At 50.7% G+C, this 17,068-nt stretch overlaps 1 protein-coding gene across 14 annotated transcripts in view; it reads right to left on the minus strand.

Moving 5' to 3' along the window:
* TMEM44 (transmembrane protein 44) overlaps positions 1 to 17,068 on the minus strand; it is a 31,624-nt gene that overhangs the window by 13,062 nt on the left and 1,494 nt on the right. For 6 of the 14 annotated variants that reach the window (XM_047733474.1, XM_047733439.1, XM_047733412.1 and 3 more), the window contains exons 2-8: positions 15,671 to 15,797; positions 13,285 to 13,378; positions 11,811 to 11,977; positions 11,546 to 11,632; positions 7,674 to 7,844; positions 5,767 to 5,895; positions 3,347 to 3,451 (exon numbers count right to left, since the gene is read on the minus strand). In XM_047733474.1, the coding sequence (XP_047589430.1) occupies positions 3,347 to 3,451; positions 5,767 to 5,895; positions 7,674 to 7,844; positions 11,546 to 11,632; positions 11,811 to 11,977; positions 13,285 to 13,378; positions 15,671 to 15,797 (880 nt within the window). Of the gene's footprint in view, positions 1 to 3,346; positions 3,452 to 5,761; positions 5,896 to 6,911; positions 6,961 to 7,673; positions 7,845 to 11,545; positions 11,633 to 11,810; positions 11,978 to 13,284; positions 13,379 to 15,670; positions 15,798 to 17,068 lie in introns of all 14 variants that reach the window. The other 8 variants (XM_047733448.1, XM_047733483.1, XM_047733404.1 and 5 more) reach the window with 4 other exon arrangements.

Raw genomic sequence — 17,068 nt, forward strand, 5'->3', positions numbered from 1 at the left:
ATGACCCCACAGCATTCAGCCCCTGAGCTCACCCTAAACTCGGATGCATCTCCTGGGAAACCTCTCCCTGGGCCCAGTGCCAAGGAGGGACTGCTGGGAAGATAAGTGAGCATCCCTGTGGGCCTTGTCTACTCCCAGACAGCTGTGCAGACAGGACACACAGCGATGCCCATGGCAACAAGGGACCTAGTTAGTTCATCACAACCTTGCCCCCCAGGACATTGTCATGAAAAAAAGAAAAAAAATTGGCTAACTGAGCAGGGCATGAAATGAGCACAGAGAACATGTTCTCCTTAAAAAAGCTCGGGTCTGGGGTGCCTGGGTGGCTCAGTGGGTTAAGCCTCTGCCTTCGGCTCAGGTCATGATCTCAGGGTCCTAGAATCGAGCCCCGCATCAGGCTCCTTGCAAGCTCAGGGAGCCTGCTTCCCCCCCTCTCTCTGCCTGCCTCTCTGCCCCCTCTCTCTCTGCCTACTTGTGATCTCTCTCTGTCAAATAAATAAAATCTTTAAAAATAAATAAATAAATAAATAAAAATAAAAAAGCTCAGGTCCCAGGCTCAGGCAGGCTTAAAAGCCATTCCTATGCTTTCCTAAGTATGAGATCTTGGGCAAGTTACTTAACCCTCCCTGTGCCTCAATTTAAAATCATAATACAACAATTAATTATTCAATAATAATAGTTATGAGAATTTGCATTAATAATAATTTGAAAGCCAACCATTGGGGTGCCTGGATGGCTCAGTAGGTTAAACAGCTCAGGTCATGATCCCAGGATCCTGGGACTGAGCCCTGCATTGGGCTCCTTGCTCAGCGGGGAGTCTGCTTCTTCCTCTCCCTGTCTGCTGCTCCGCCTGCTTGTATGCTCTCTCTTTCTCAGTGTCGAATAAATAAAATCTTAAAAAAAAAAAAAAAAGCCAACCATTTATCAAATGCTTACTTGGTGTCAGACATTATGTCAAGTAAGAAGCAGTGTTGTCTGGGGGTCAAGGGCACAGACAGGTCTGAATCCTGGTTCTGCCATTGACAAACTGTGTGACACTGAGCAAGTTGCTTAACCTCTCTGAGCCCTGTCGTCCTTATCTATAAAATGAGGTTAGGGGTCGGCTGTGAGGTTTACATGAGTTCATGTACAGGAAGCACTTAGATCACAGGGATCACTTCTATGGCTGGTTACAAAGCACTTAGTCCAGTAATCTAAGCGCTATGACTAGCATAAGAAGCATCATGGAAGCGATGGCTGTTACTACTGTCTCAAAGACTGGCAAGTAGTTAGCTTTCAATAAACACACTGGGAGTGGTGGCCCTAGAGCCCAGAGAAGCAGCATCCTTCCCCAGGCTGGACCTCAGGGCTCAGGCTGGCTGCTGGGAGCCGCCTCAGCGACAGAGGGCAGTGGCCTTCTGGTGGACACAGAAGGAAGAAGCCAAGGGGGTGTATTTGCTCAAAAATGTGCCAGATGCCTCAGTAGAGGAGAATAAAGGAGGGACACACTTTTCTTTCACGGAGTCTGTTCTGCAGCAGGAATCCATTCAAGATTCAGGTGTTGGAAGGGTAAGACTGAATGCAAGCTTTGCACTATTATTTTTCAAAAGTTTGATAATTTAAAAATTTCTAGTGCCAGATGTTCCCAGATGCTGCCAGGTTCCCTGCTCTCTCCCCAGACTTCCCATCCTAAGAAGGGTTTAACAGCCTAGGTGGGCTCTTAACTGTGAAAGCATGCTCTGCATCTCTCTGAACAGTACTGGCATCCCGGAGTTACCTGTGCCCACTTTCCAAGGAGACAGAACAAAGAGTAAAACCCATCTTTCAGGCCCAAACTCTTTCTGAGCACCAGCCCATCCCACGGGGGCCACTACTACTGAGCTCCAAGCCTGCTCCAAAACGTCCAAACATCCTTTACCAAGGGCCACATGCAACAGTGGCTGGGCAAAACAAGATAGAAGGAGGCAAAGTTTACATCTCAGAAGGAGACAGACAAAAACAAAAGTAAAAGATAGTGAGAAGTGCTTTGTAGAGCATTTTAAAAGTCAATAAAATAGAGATATATTGGGGCGCCTAGGTGGCTCAGTGGGTTAAAGCCTCTGCCTTCAGCTCAGGTCATGATCCCAACGTCCTGGGATCAAGCCCAGCATCAGGCTCACTGCTCAGCAGAGAGCCTGCTTCCCCCTCAAAAAAAAAAAAAAAAAAAAAAAAAAGAGAGAGAGAGAGATATGACAGGTGGAGGCTACTTTTGAGTGTGTAGTCAGGGATGGCTTTTGAGAAGGTGACATTTATTATTATTATTATTTTTTAAGATTTCATTTGTTTGAGAGAGGGAGAGAGAGAGAGAGCAAGAGCAAAAGCATGAGCAGGGGGAGGGGCAGAGGGAGAAGCAGACTCCCCGCCCGAGCAGGGAGCTCATGCGGGGCTCAATCCCAGGACATGACTTGAGCCAAAGGTAGACGCTCAACAGACTGAGTCCCCCAGAGAAGGTGACGTTTAAACTGAAGTCTGGAAGACCGGAAGGAAGCACCATATAAAAGCAACCTGGAGGAAGAACATTCTAGGCACAGGAATGGAGAGAAAACCCAGGCAGCTAGGAGGAGTGAGTGAAGAGGGAAGAGAGTGGGGAGGGAGGGAGCGCTGGGCTCCAGGGTCTTAAATTTTCTTCTGTATGAGATGGGAAGCCAGGGGGTTGGGGACCGGGAAGGAGCACGATGTAATTGCCCCTTCTGACTGCTGACTATAGGTGGAGGTGGTGGGACAAGTCTGACCCTGGAGAAGGGAATGAGGTAGGAGGCTGCTGGCTCTATTTTAAAGGCGGTTTTTAGGAGACTCACACATGGAGTGGACATGCAGTGAGGGGGAGAGAGGAGTCTGAGGCTTGACCAACTGCCAGGAAGAGGACGGGGGAGGGAGAGGACATGGCAATCCCAAGTTCTGTTTGGACATGGCAAGTGTGGGATGCCGTGTGGTGACACTGTCGGAACTGGGACTGAGGGAGGGGAAGGCGTCAGGACGCACACCGGGGATAGCACAAGAACTGGCACGGAGAGCTAGTCTGCCCCCCAGCACTGCCTGAGTGACGCCTCTAAAAGGCACATATGACCCTGAGTCTCTGGTCCTGTTGCCTCCTGGACTCTTGCCCCTCAGGATGACAGGCTCCACAGTGGGACAATCTCTCCCTTGCCTCCTCTCCAGTCTTTCACCTGGCCTCCACTGAGGCCTTAGAGAGCTTCTTCCTCCTTTAACATGCTTTCTTGCCTCATTCTGCCCCTCCCGCAGCTAAAGTGTCACCTCCTCCAGGAAGCCTTCCACGACTATTTCCCCCACCCTTCTCGTCCTTTGGCTGTGGGCCACAGCCATGTACCTGCTGCACCGGCTCGATGGTCAGCTCCAAGTAGCGACTGATGGCTGCCATTGTCCTGAGTGATTTGCAGGGTGGAAGTGTAGTGAGAGGCACCCAATCTGAATTCTTTTAAGGGGAGGTGGGGAGACAAAAACAGGATTCTTAGTCAGGAGACATTTTTCCAAAAACAAGGTCCCATTTTGTTCAAAAGAATCCCTAAAATATTTTTTCTGTCCTTTCATGCTACATTTCACTTTCTGCTTCCTAGAAGATATTATCTTATCTCTTTCCTTTTTTTTTTCCTTAGGATTTTATTTGTTTGAGAAAGAGAGTGAGGGGGAGAGGGTAAGAAGGAGAAGCAGACTCCCCACTGAGCAGGGAGCCCAGTGTGGGGCTCCATCCCAGGACCCTGGGATCATGACCTGAGCAGAAGGCAGATGCTTAATTGACTGAGCCACCCAGGCATCCCCTCTTATCTCTTTCTTTGAGGTCACAGTAGGTCAGTGGTTCCCAAACTTTGTTGCACAGTAGAGTCACCCAAGCATTGTAAAACAAAACAAAACAAAACAAAACAAAACAAAACAAAACAACAAGCTAATGTTTAGCTCTGCCCACCTCCAGCAGACATTTTGATCCATTGGTAGGGGTGTGACCTGGTGTTTCAAAGCCCCCAGATGATTCTAAAGCATGGCAAAGTCTGGGAATCACTGTAGTAGGCACTAAATAAATACTTTTGTAAACCAGTGTTTCCCAGACATTAGTGTGCATCAGAAGCATCCAATGGACGCATTAAGACACCCTCAGCACTTCAAAGTTGGCGGAGCTGGTGGAGCCCTAGAATTGGATCCCCAACGAGTCGGTGGGCAGTTCTGGTCCAGGGACCACATGCTGAGGACCACATGGAAAGAACTATAGAAGAGGGGCGCCTGGTGGCTCAGTCAGTTGAGCATCTGCCTTTGGCTCAGGTCATGATCCTGGGGTCCTGGGATCGAGCTCCTCATTAGGTTCCCTGTTCAGTGGGGAATCTCCTTCTCCCTCTGACCCTCCCCCTCCCCCACCATGCTGTCTCTTTCAAATAAATAAATAGAATCTAAAAAAAAAAAAAAAAAAAAACTACAGAAGACATTGCAAAGGCTCTACTTCCTTCCTTCAGAACACCAAGACACACGGGGCTCTCTTTAAGCACATTGGCTCCCTTTGGGGATACAATTTCCTAAGTTTCTAGAATGGAATGAAAATAACCTCCTGTTAGAGCCTTGCTGGGAACATGGAGCTCTGGGCCAAGCACTTACAACAACTCCTCTACCTTGGCCATGCCCCACTACCTTCTGTTCCATGTACTGAGTCAGAGTCCCTTGTTAAACCTAGAATGTTCGAAGGAGTGAGCCAGTTTGCTCAGTCTCATTTACGCTCTCTGAGAGAAAAATGAGGATAGTGAGGAGCCCAGGTAATAGGCAAGATTTCTTTCCTCAAGGAATTATCTTAGAAAATAAAATCTTGGGGCGCCTGCGTGGTTCAGTATGTTAAAGCCTCTGCCTTCGGCTCAGGTCACGATCCCAGAGTCCTTGGGATGGAGCCTCACGTCAGGCTTTCTGCTCAGCAGGGAGCCCACTTCCTCCTCTCTCTCTGCCTGCTTCTCTGCCTACTTGTGATCTCTGTCAAATAAATAAATAAAATCTTGTAAAAAATATATTTAAAAAAAGAAAAGAAAAGAAAATCTTAAAAAAAAAAAGAAATTATCTTAGAAAAGTGGGGGCTGCTTTGTTCCAGTCCTTATAAGCACTGCTGTATCATGAGGTGACTTCTCAGTTATTGGGAACCAAGGACTTTTGACAAAGGTAAACTGTGTCAGTTAGGAGAAGAGAAGCTCTGCCTACTTACAGAGGTCACCTTCTCGAGTCAGTAAAAGAGGACAAACACATGTGCTGGTTTGACGTGATTGTAAATGGCAGACACGACCATAAACAACACCTTGAAAGGCCAGCTGTTAGCAATACCAACTGAAAAAAGGCTGTGTTAGTGATGGCGATGATGCACACGTCATGGACGCATGTGAAAGTGGGAATACGTGTTTCTCCAAACTATGAGGGCAAAATCATATTATTTCTAATTTTACCTGTTAAGTTACTCATATACATATATATATATATATATATATATATGGACGTAAATTGCTAAAGAGCATACATGGACATTTGACTATTCCATCTACATTGATAAAAATATATTAAAGTTATTAAATGATCAAAAAAACTTAAAAAAATATGTTGTAATTGGAAAAGCAGAGAATCCTATGGGCACCCTTAGTGTTGGGCAAAAACAGTTCATTTTTTTTTCTTTTTTTCCATAAACAGTAGTTTTTTAAAGTGCCCAAGTGTCCTAGTTCGAAGGACATCCAGCCCCCCGTGGGACCAGCAGGTTTCCAGCTGGCAAGACCTTGCCTCCTGGCTTTCTTCCTCTTTCTCTGCGCAGGTCAAGAGGGCTTGGGTGTCCGGGCTCTCTCTGGCTCCCGGGGCAAATCCCAAGGCCCGTCTCATCTTGCTCTTCATCACCCAGGAGAGGAATATGATCTGAGAGGGAGAGTTAAGGTCCAAGGAAGCAGAGCATTTCAGCCGCCCATGGCTGCCTTCACCTCTGCACCCCGAGAGCACCCCCCCCCATGCCCAGGCTCTCTCCCTCATGGGATGATTCTGCCAGGGTTGGCCCCAGAACAGACATGAGCTCATTTAAGAATGGAACCAGGTCAGGGCGTCTGGGTGGCTCTGTGGGTTAAACCTCTAAGTTCGGCTCAGGTTGTGGTCTCAGGGTCCTGGGATCGAGTCCCGTGTCAGGCTCTCTGCTCAGCGGGGAGCCTGCTTCCCTTCTCTCTCTGCCTACTTGTGATCTCTGTCAAATAAACAAATAAAATCTTTAAAAAAAAATAAATGGAACCGGGTCTGACTTTCTCTACATATCCCTGGCAAAGACCCAGTAGCCAGCAAGACCCTGCCTCTAGAATTTAGTAAATACTCAGCAAATACTCATTAAACAAAAGCATTTTGAAAACATCTTCCTTGAAGGGCTTGGCTTACAGGGACAGTACACGGAATGGATTGAATAGTGTCCCGCTGCCCAAATTCATATCCATCTGGAAATTCAGAAAGTGGCTTTATTTAAAAATAGGGTTTTGGAGGCCCTGGCTGGCTCAGTCGGGGAATGAGCCACTCTTGATCTGGGGTGGCGGGGGGAGGCTGTGAGTTCGAGCCCTGTGCTGGGTGTAGAGATTACTTAAAAAGAAAATCTTTTTCTTTTTTTTTTTCTTTAAAGGGTCTTTGCTGATATAGTTAAGATGAGGTCATAGTGGGTTAGGATGGACCCTTTATCCCATGACTAGAGTCCTTGTAAGAGCAGAGGACACACAGAGATAAACGAAGGGAAGAGGTTTTGTGAAGACTGAGGCAGGAGATAAAATTATGCTACCAGAGCCAAGGAGCATCAGGGGCTATCAGAAACTGGAAGAGGAAGGGAAGGTTCTCCCCCAGAGCCTCCAGGAGAGTGTGGCCCTGCGTGGACTTCGGACTCGTAGCCCGTGGAACTGTGAGAATACATTTCTTTTGTCTCAAGCCACCAACTTCGGGTAACTGAATATGGCAGCCCTAGAAAACAAATATAGTCCATGAGAAAAATCACCATTTTAAACTATTTCTAAACTATTTATGATGAATCCACACGTTTTCGTACATAAATTACCCACTGTCTACCTCTCTATCTGCCCACCGTCTGTGCTTAGCTTGCCCTTGAGGATCTCACGTCAAGGTCCCTGGAGTGTCCGTGTGTCACACAACACCCTCTGGGGAACCAGAAGGGTGCTCAGCAGTCACTAACAAAGGGCAGCCCCTGTCAGTGTTTATCTCTGCATCCCCAGCCCAGGCTCCAGTGCCAAAGACAAGAGAACGGGGATGCTTAGCCCTGCATGGCAGGTCGGCTTGCAAAGCCCATTCCTAGCCTTGTAGAGAAAGGGCAACGATGAGGAAAACGGGTCTCTGGGAGGGTGGGGCCCTGCCCAGGGGAGTAGCAGCAATGAGACTGGTGCATGGGTCTTCTGCTCCCAGGGCCAGGAACCTGCACACTCCCCCTCGCTGCTCTGCGGTGCTCCAGCCAAGAGATCATTCCTTCTCTTACTTGTACATCAAGGAAACAAAATGCAAAATTGCAAATAATTGCAATTGCATCTATCTGCCCCAGGACTCAACCCTAGTCCCTGGCCCCTGGGAGGGAGCTCCATCTAGCAAAAGGGAAAGAAGGCACCACAGGGACAGGGAGGAGATGAGACACGAGCAGTCGAGCCTCCTAGGCCCCAGGTGGATACAGAGAGGTCCAGCGCAGCTCGACCAAGGGAGGTCAGGAACCAGGGCGTGGCCCGAAGCAGGTACTCAGGCCGCCGGTCATGGGCCACGATGGCCGAGGCATAGAGGAGGCCAGCCAGGGCCGACAGGAGCCGGGTCCACAGGTGGATGGAGGGAAACGCCTTACCTTGGCACTGGACAGAGAGAGGAGGGAGCCGGGCAGGGGGAAACACTGTCACTCCCCAGCTTCCTCAGAGCTGGGTTCTAAGACCTAGGCTCTTGGCATGGCAGCCCTCTCTCTGCTCATGGCTGGTTCCTAAAGGTGCTGCTTTAATTACACTTTTGCTCAAGCTGCTTCCTTTGCCTGGTGAACTCCTATTCATGCCTCAGAACCTGGCTTAAACTCAACTTTGAGAAAACTATCATACCACCTCCACCCTAACGGGGGTGAGAAACTCCCACTTCCAGGCCCCATGACACATGACGCATCCCAGCAGACAGAGGGCTCCTGAGAGCATCCTTCCCATTTCAGCATCCCTGACACCCAGCACTGGGGAGGGGCTCATGAATGTCACCTGGGAGAATGGGAGTGAATTAGAAGAATTCTGAATAGCCAGGGACTGACATCTCTTCCTGAGACCGTCAGTGCTGAATCTGGCCAGACGGGAAAGGCCAGGAACATTAGAGATAAGGTCCTGGAAGTTTTGAAGTCAGGGATTATTTTTGGAGAATGAGTAATGACAATATTGATTTAAAAAAAAAAGGCAAATAACCCATATTCAATATTCTTATGTTAAATACCCTTTGCATGTATGAAGTCACTTTATATATACATTTATATGTATATGTATACTACATATTTATAATTATATATAATCACACGGTATATTTAAATTTATATAAATATAAGTAACATATAATTTATTTCACTTATTAAATAACTGAATTTAGAGATATACAGGCTATGATTAGAGAATAAAAAAAAAAAACCCAGAGGAAAAAGCAAGGTTTGGCTGATTTTCCCCATTTTTATTTTAACTCTGGAAGAGACTGCTTGGGAATGTTTCGTTTCCCTCTGCATTTATTCAAGTTTGGTTCCCCAGGGCTCCCTGTTTTTTTTGTTTTTTTTTTTGTTTTTTTGTGGTTTTTTTGGCCATGTCCGTTAGACTGGTTCATAGAGACTGCCAGTGCTCTGGCTGGGGCAGGTGGTCCCTGACCCTCCAGCCGCCCCTGACTCAGCCCAGGAAGCAGCAGTCTGCACTGCTGTGATGAGAACTCCTGGGGGATCCCCCAGCCTGCCCAGCTCCATTTACTGCGGATACTGAGGGCTTGAGAGAGGTGACTTGCAGGGCCAGCGCTGGGACCTGCCTTCTGCCCCTTGACCTTCCACCTGCTGCTGTTTAGGATGACACCAAGTCGGGTGAGCTCTCTGTTGTCACTCATGTGTCCACCCACTCCTGGCTCCCACTGACCTCAAAACTCAGTCTCTCTTCACTGTCAGCACAAGAGCCTGTGGGGCTCTATTTGCTGGCACGCTGGACACACCATGGGTGCTGAGCACCCACTCTAGGTTGGAGTAGGCTTGGTGACTCGGGATGTGGCAGGTTCAGCACCTGTGGGCTTTGTCTGGCTGGTCACAGAGAACCCAGGGGCGCTGTCCAGCCCTGTGGCTGCCTGGCAAATCCGCGCTGGGGGTTGGAAGCAGGTGGGGCATCCTGCAACGGCGACACTCCCAGTGTTGCGGCAGAGGCCATACTGGTCAGGGGGTGTGTCACTTCCGGAAGAATGGGAAACTTCCACCAAAGCCACCCAACCATTCTGTTCCTCAGCGCCCCCACCAGGGGTAAATTAGAAGCAGCTTATAGGGGATCTAGCATTCACAGCCATGCTGGCTAGGCTTCCCAGAACACCCAAACCCTGATGAGTTTCTCCCTCACAAGGGCTCCTTAGCTCTGAGCTCTTCTGCCTGGGACCAGAGACGGTGCCTCCGAGACTGCCCAATCTAATCCCTAATACGACCTAACTCTATCTGCCTGCCAAGGGCTATCAGGCTTGAATGCCTTTAGTGATGGGGAGCCCACTACCTCCTAAAACAGGAATAACGATACTGATCACTTTCTACATTCCAGAAACTATGCGACGCATCTAAATTATAAATGGGATGCCCCCCCAACCCACAATCTCTTTCCAGTCTTGCTTTTGGTTCTTTTCCCCAAGACCACAGAGAACAGCACTGCTCTTTCTGCCCCGAGAAAGCCCTTCTAATTCCTGCTTCCACAAGCTTCCTTTTTCCCAGACCAGATTAGGTCAATCATTAACAAGTGTCTTCTGGCACCTACCACGGGTGGGCTCCAAGCACTTGCAATACAGAGGGAATGAAACAGACCAAACCACTGCCCTCAGGGCGTTAGTGTTCTACTGGGGACCAACAACTTGGTTAATAACTGAAGGAGCTAACTTCAGGCTGTGACAAATGCTGTGAATAAAATGAACAACAGGAAGGACACAGTCATGGGGCTATGTTAGGTGCCTGATGCAGGGGTTGACTTGTTTTCCCCTCTCACAAAAGATGCTCCCAACCTCCAGAACCAGTGAACGTGGCCTTGCAGATGACCATGTTCAGATGAGGCCATTAGGGTGGACCCTTGCTCAGTATGACCATGTCTTTATAATAGGGAAACTGAGGCACAGATACGTACAGAGGGAAGGCCACATGAGGACACACACAGGGAGAAAGAACGCCGTGTGAACCCTGGAGTTATGGAGCCATCAGCCGAGAAACTTTCCAGAAACTTGGGAAGAGGCCTGAAAAAACTCCTTCCCTAGCACCTCCAGAGGGAGCTCGGGCCTGTGGCACTTTGACACTGGTCTGCAGGCCTCTAGAACCTTGAAGCCTGTTGTCCCAAGTTTGTGACCCTTTCTTATGGTGGCCCCAGGGCACTGATACAGGCAGGCACTGCACCCTTCCCTCTGAAGGTCTTCGAGCCCCATGTCCCAGGGGTTCCCACACTTCCCTCCCCTGATCTGGAGTCGGCATGCCCAGGGGGGTTCCCAGCCAGCCCCCCAGGCTTCTGCTTTCCACAAATGACCAACGAAGCAGCTGCCATCCCCGAATCCTGCTCTCCTGGAACTGCTATTAAATGATGTTCTGGGGAAAGTGATTTTTTTTTTTTTAGAGGCAGTGAGGAGCCCATTACGCTCACCTTTGCCTCCTCTGGGCTTCCCTTTGGTTTGGAGCCACGCTGAGGCAGCCCTGGCATCGCCCTCCGCCCCCAACTCCCCCCCCCCACCTGGCAGTGTGACGTTTTCACCCTCACTCATTGGAGCGGCGTGGGAGCCCGCTCTCCTTCTGAAACCCCAAACATTTGATTCTATCTTTCTCTGAGCGTTAAAATATCCTGCTTTGCATTTCTGTGTCTTTCCACGAGACTGTGAGTTTCCCAAGGGCGAGCACAGCATCTCAAGTCACGGCTGCGTCTCCTCCAGAACCGGCCAACACAGGGCTTCCCTCAGCCTAGATGCCCGGGAAGTTTCTGTGGTGAGATGCTTCCAGAAATCCAGAAGCCTGGTGGCTGTGTGATGCTCTCCTCTGAAACCTTCTCATTTTCCTAACAGGATGTCTGTTTACTGAACCCCAGTGCCTTTTCCCTGACAGCCTGCTTTTCTTCGCTATGGAGAGAACACAATGGGTTCTCCCGTGAGAGGCCGTAACAGGTCTCATGAGCTCCCCTGCGTTGGCTGACCAGCCCCTGCACGTGTGGAAATGCACACGTACACACACAAAATACACAAGTGACACAAGCCTCCACCCCAGGACCTAGAGCTTGGAAGAGGCTCCCAAGGGCCCTAAGACCTGCCACGGTAACCCACAGTCCCAGCCCCGACCCAGCCTCACGATTCTGGAGAGCGGGGGGATCTGGGAAGCCCAGGAGCCAAAGACAGCAATGCCGCCCAGCAGGTAGCCGAGGACTTCAGTATTGTCCTGTGGGAACAGGTGACACACTCAGTGCCCATACATCCCAGACCCATCCTTTCCCAATCTTAGTGGTTTCCTCCCAATGACGGCAAGCCTGAACCCTACCCCTACCCAGAGCACTTGCTGGGACCATGTGGAGGGACGGGACACACCCACCCCCATGTCCTCCTGGGCTCAGCCTCACCTGCAGCAGGCTTTCCAGCAGCCTCCGCTGGGACCCTCGGACAGGGCCTGAGGCCTTTGGGGTGGTGGCCCAGAGAGCCCAGCCTGGTCCCAGGCTCAGCGGCAGGGCCAGAGCAAATACACTGGCCCTGAGCCGCTGCCTCCTCGTCCTCTCCTGGGAGCCCCGACCTGCAACAAACAGCAAAATGCCACAGGCTCCTGGGCTCTAGAACTCGACGGACAGCGACATGTGCAAACCAGCTGTCAGCCCAGCCCTGATGCCAGAATGGGTTCCCAAGTTGTTCTGTGGGCCAGATCCTCCCCACCCTTCAAGGCCCCACGGCTGTGCCTCCTCTTTGGAGAAATCCCTCCTCCCTACCACCCCAGGCCATGCACCCTCACGACTGGTGCTCTTCTCCTTGCTCGGCCCTCTTATAGTGTTCTGTGTTTCACATGTATCTGTGTACAGAGTAGCCTCCGAAAGACTAGAAGCCCCGAGGGCAGGGCCCATGCCCCAGCAGCTTCTGGAATCTCCGCAGAGCCTGGCACAGAGCAGAACTGGCCCAACCTTAGGGAAAGCACCACCATGCTTGTGCTGGGGCCCAAAACTGAGCAAAAAAGGAGCACGGTCTTGGAAGTCTCCTTGAAATATAAGACAGATAGTCCTCTGAAAATTCTTTTTTTTTTTTAGATTTTATTTATTTATTTGTCAGAGGGAGGAGAGAGTCCAAGCAGGGAGAGTGGCAAACAGAGGGAGAAGCAGACTCCCCACTGAGCAAGGAGCCCAATGTAGGACATGATCCCAGGACCCTGAGATCTTGACCTGAGCCGAAGGCAGACACTTGACTGACTGAGCCACCCAGGCACCCCAGTTCTCTGAAGATTCTAGTAAGAACATGTCCCTTCTGGGCAGTGCTGAGCAGCTGGAGACATCTTACCTCACCCCACTGAGGCAAACACTCCCTTTCTGGACACAGGTCTGGGCACCCTGCTGCCCCTTCTCAGGAAGGCCCAAACCCACAGAGTCAGGGTGACCCATCCCCGCTCAGTGACTTGCAGTCCCCCCTCGGCCGAGGTGGCCCACGCCCACTCCTGGCATCCATTTCCGGAAGTTACGGGGCTTTGTTTGGCCATCCTGGACTTGCACCGTGAGATAGCGCTGTACCTCCCCCCAGCCTTGTCCCATCCCACCTCCTGGCCTTTGCTCATATGATCCTTTTCACCTGGATTATCTTTCCCTGCGGCCCTGTTCCACGGTCACGTCCTTTCCTGATGCCTACGGGCCCCGCCTTCCCTCTGGTTGCGCGTGGCGTGCGCACACCGCCTCACCAGTGGCACGGATGGTTCTATAGGGCCGTGCCTCCTCTCTGACTGGGGTCGAGGAGCTCATTCTTTTGTCTGCGCCCAGGAGAGGCCCGGCTCAGGAACGACAAGGAGCACAGGGCCCGCTGATGAGAGAGCGGATGAACACACAGGAGCGAGGCCCACACACTCACCGCGATGAGACTTCCACTGGCAGCCGCATATGGGGAAAAGGATGAAGACAAAGTTCACCAAGTCAGCAGCGGCGAGGTAGGCACCTGTGAATACCTGGGAGAAAAGGAGACAGACTCTTGGTGCTCGAACGTTCTCCAGCTTCTGCAGCCCCTCTCATCCTGGGTCTCCTCTCCCACTACTGTGGTGATCCCAACGAAGCCGCCTACTGACCCCAGGAAAGGCTGGTTATCAACTCCACTGGACTGACGAGGAGTGAGGGACGGGGGGTGGCATGTGAGTGACCGATCCCTCGGGCAGAGGCCCACCAGCAGAACCAGCCCTGCCCTTCTCACTCCACATTCTTCCCAGTGCATGGCCAGTCTCTGCTGTGGGACTTTGGCCCAACCACTGGCCTTCTTTGGGCCTCAGTTTCCTCCTCTGTAAAATAGGGATAGTAACAGTGCCTCCCTCAGTGCTAAGCAGATTACATGAAGCAATACATGGAAAATGCTTAGACCAGCACCGCGAGGAACGGACAAGGCTCCTACCTACCAAGGCACCAGCTACCCTGACAGTGGAGTCACTGGTTCACAGCAGACTCTGCAGGGGTGCCTGGGTGGCTTAGTGGGTTAAGCATCCACCTCTTGATTTTAGCTCAGGTCCTGATCTCAGGGTCATGAGACTGAGTCCCAAGTTGGGCTCCATGCTCAGCTTGGAGCTTCTCTCCCTGCTTGGGATTCTTTCCCCTTTCCCCTCCCTTTCCCCCACCCCCCACTCATGTGTGCATGCGTACTCTCTCTCAAAATAAATAAATAAAATCTCAAAAAAATAAATAAAAGAGTAGATTATGGAGTTTGACTCTGCTGTTTAGGGGACCTTGTAAAAGTTATTCAACCTCTAAGCCTGAGGATCCATGTGTGTAAAACAGGGATAAGGAGAGAGCCCAGGTCATAAGATAATTTGAGGATTAAATGAAGTAATATGAGACAAGCCCTCAGTGCCAAGTACACAGTGAAGTATTTACTTATTTATTTATTTATTATTTTTTTAAAAAGATTATTTATTTATTTATTTGACAGACAGAGATCACAAGTAGGCAGAGAGGCAGGCAGAGAGAGGAAAGGAAGCAGGCTCTTCGCTGAGCAGAGAGCCCGATGCGGGGCTCGATCCCAGAACCCTGGGATCACGACCTGAGCTGCAGGCAGAGGCTTAACCCACTGAGCCACCCAGGCACCCCTACTTATTTATTTTTAAAAGATTTTACTTAGGGGCTCCTGGGTGGGTCAGTTGGTTAAGCATCTGCCTTTGGCTCAGGTCATAATCTCTGGTTTCTAGGATCAAGTCCCACATTGGGCTCCCAGCTCAGCAGGGAGTCTGCTTCTGTCTCTCCCCCTGCTTGTGCTTTCTGTCTCTCTCTCTCTCTCAAATGAATAAATAAAAATTTAAAAATTGAGAGAGAGAGAGAGCCGGCACATGTGAGTTGGGGGGAGGGGCAGAGGAAGAAGCTGGCTCCCTGCTAAGCAAGGGCTTGATCCCAGGACCCCGAGACCATGAATTGAGCCGAAGGCAGACGCTTAACTGACTGAGCCACTCAGGGGCCCCTCACAGTGAAGTATTTAATAAACGTCAGCTATTATGACCCGGATGGAGCTGGGCCTCCCTGTATTCAGTCAGCGAATGAGAATGGGCACCAGAAACAAAAGGTTGTTTGTTTGTGACACAGTATTATTCGAAGAAGGGTTAGAACTCTCCCAGTGTGTGTCGCAGCCATGAGGCTGCCTTCCGTCATATCCACCTGGGTGGGCACCAGCCTATTGGGATAGGCCCTATTTACACAGCTTCGAGGGCTTAGACCTTGGGCAAGCTTGACATTGTTTATCACTTGCCCCAAAGCCTGCGTCACTGCTTGGGAAAAGCATTCAGCCGCCCCTGTTGAGCTGAGGCTCTGAACACAATCACCACAACCATCCCTATTTACTGAGCATCTGCTCCGTCCCAGCTGCTGTTTGAAGTGACAGGGATAAAGTAGTGAGTACAAACTCTTGCCCCTGGGGAGCTGACCCTCTAGTAGGGGTTAGCATACCATAAAGCAGCAAGCACAGGAAGTAAGGAAAGCAGAGGGTGTATTGAGGGTCAACTATGGGAAAAAACAGAGCAGGGTGAAGGGGCTGGGGTCCCTGTGGTGGAGGTAGGGCATGGGTCTGCACGAGTGCTCAGGGGAGGCCTCACCGAGAAGCTGACCCCTAGCAAAGCCTCGAAGGAGTTGAGCAGTGAGCCACGTGGTCATCAGGGCAAGAGCCCTGGACAGGGGCAGAAAGACCAACAGGGCACAGGTCTGAGGCGAAAGCGCCTCTCGAAGGTGATGGAACCAGACAGAAGCCACTGTCACCTGTGGGCCTGACGCACCTGGATCGTGAGCTGTCTGGCCAGAATGGCCCCGATGGTGTCACACAGGCTGCTGAGGAGGCAGCAGGCAGCGCACAGCACTGACTGGTCCCGTCCGGATTTCTTTGCACACCTCAGATAGAGAAGCCTGTAGCGACAGATAGGGGAGTGGATGGGTATGGACAGGACACAGCAGCCAAGAGTGGATTCCCAAAGCAGGTGTCTGAAAAGGGCACTTGTGACTTTGTGTCCCTGTGAAGCACTCTCTCCCCCAGGGATTCAGCAGGTATTTTTGAACTCGGTTCACAGATGGGAAAATCAAGGATCAAAGACTGCAGCACGAGCCCATGGCAGGAGCCAGACCTGCCTCTCTAATGAAGAGGAATTCCTTTCCTCCTACAAATCAGGCCAACTCAAGTTCATGACCTACCACTCAGTGCTGACAAACTAACTGTCAGGTTTGATTACTGAAAGGAAACATGCCGGTTATAAAAGTAATTGCCCAAATCAAAAAGGCAACTTGTTCATTTCAAATTCAAGTGAAATCCTTCAAAGCTGTCTGTCCGTGCAGAGGGGAGGCCTGGCTTCTGCCAGCCCTTGCCTAACTTAAGCATGTTCTTTACACACACACAGAGAACAAAACTTCTTAAAGATGCCATGGCACTTTGGGCTGACTTCTCCCTAGGGGCCCCCACTGCTGTCTTCTCTCCCTTACTCCCCTTTTCTTGCCCTGCCCTGCCCCTTTCCCCCGGAACCAGCACAGAAAGGCACAACAGCCTGGAAGGGGCGAGAGATCTCTCAGAAACACTGGGTTGGATCTCAGAAACACTTTGTTCTAGAAGTTTCCACGCTACATTTTATGGAGAAACTGAGGCACCCCTGCAGCTCTTGTTTCATTTCCTTCAACCACAAGGTGTAACTCACTCCACGTCATCAGGACTGTTTGGCTGGTTCTGAGGGCCTGCCCTGGGGAACAATGGAGGAAGAGAGAAGGCTGCTGGGTGCCCAGTGGTTTCCTGATCTGCCAGCAAAGCCCAAAGCTCGCAGTGAGAACAGAAACCTTCCATTTGGGCTCTGGGCTCCTGACACCAATTCAAAGTCTAAGAGCAAAGACTCTAGAGACCCTCGGACTCCGATGAGAAGCAGTTGATTTCAACCCTCACATTGGAGAGCTGAGAAAAGATGGGTCTATGCTGACTAGGTGAGTTCATGGCGGACCCTCTGGCTTCACAGGCGGAGGCTTTGCTCCCTGCTGTCAGGGGAGGGGGACCCCCGGGGACCCTACCCCAGGCCACACCCAGCTTGGAGGACATACAATCCCTGAAGACAAGTCTGGGCTCAGGGAGGATGGTGTCCAGACAGGAGGCGGGCTGAAAAAGCAGAGGGGGCATTTGCGGGGGTCGGGGGGAGGGCGGCAGT

This window comes from Lutra lutra, chromosome 1, assembly GCF_902655055.1.
Source record: "Lutra lutra chromosome 1, mLutLut1.2, whole genome shotgun sequence".
In the NCBI taxonomy this organism is placed as follows: domain Eukaryota; kingdom Metazoa; phylum Chordata; class Mammalia; order Carnivora; family Mustelidae; genus Lutra; species Lutra lutra.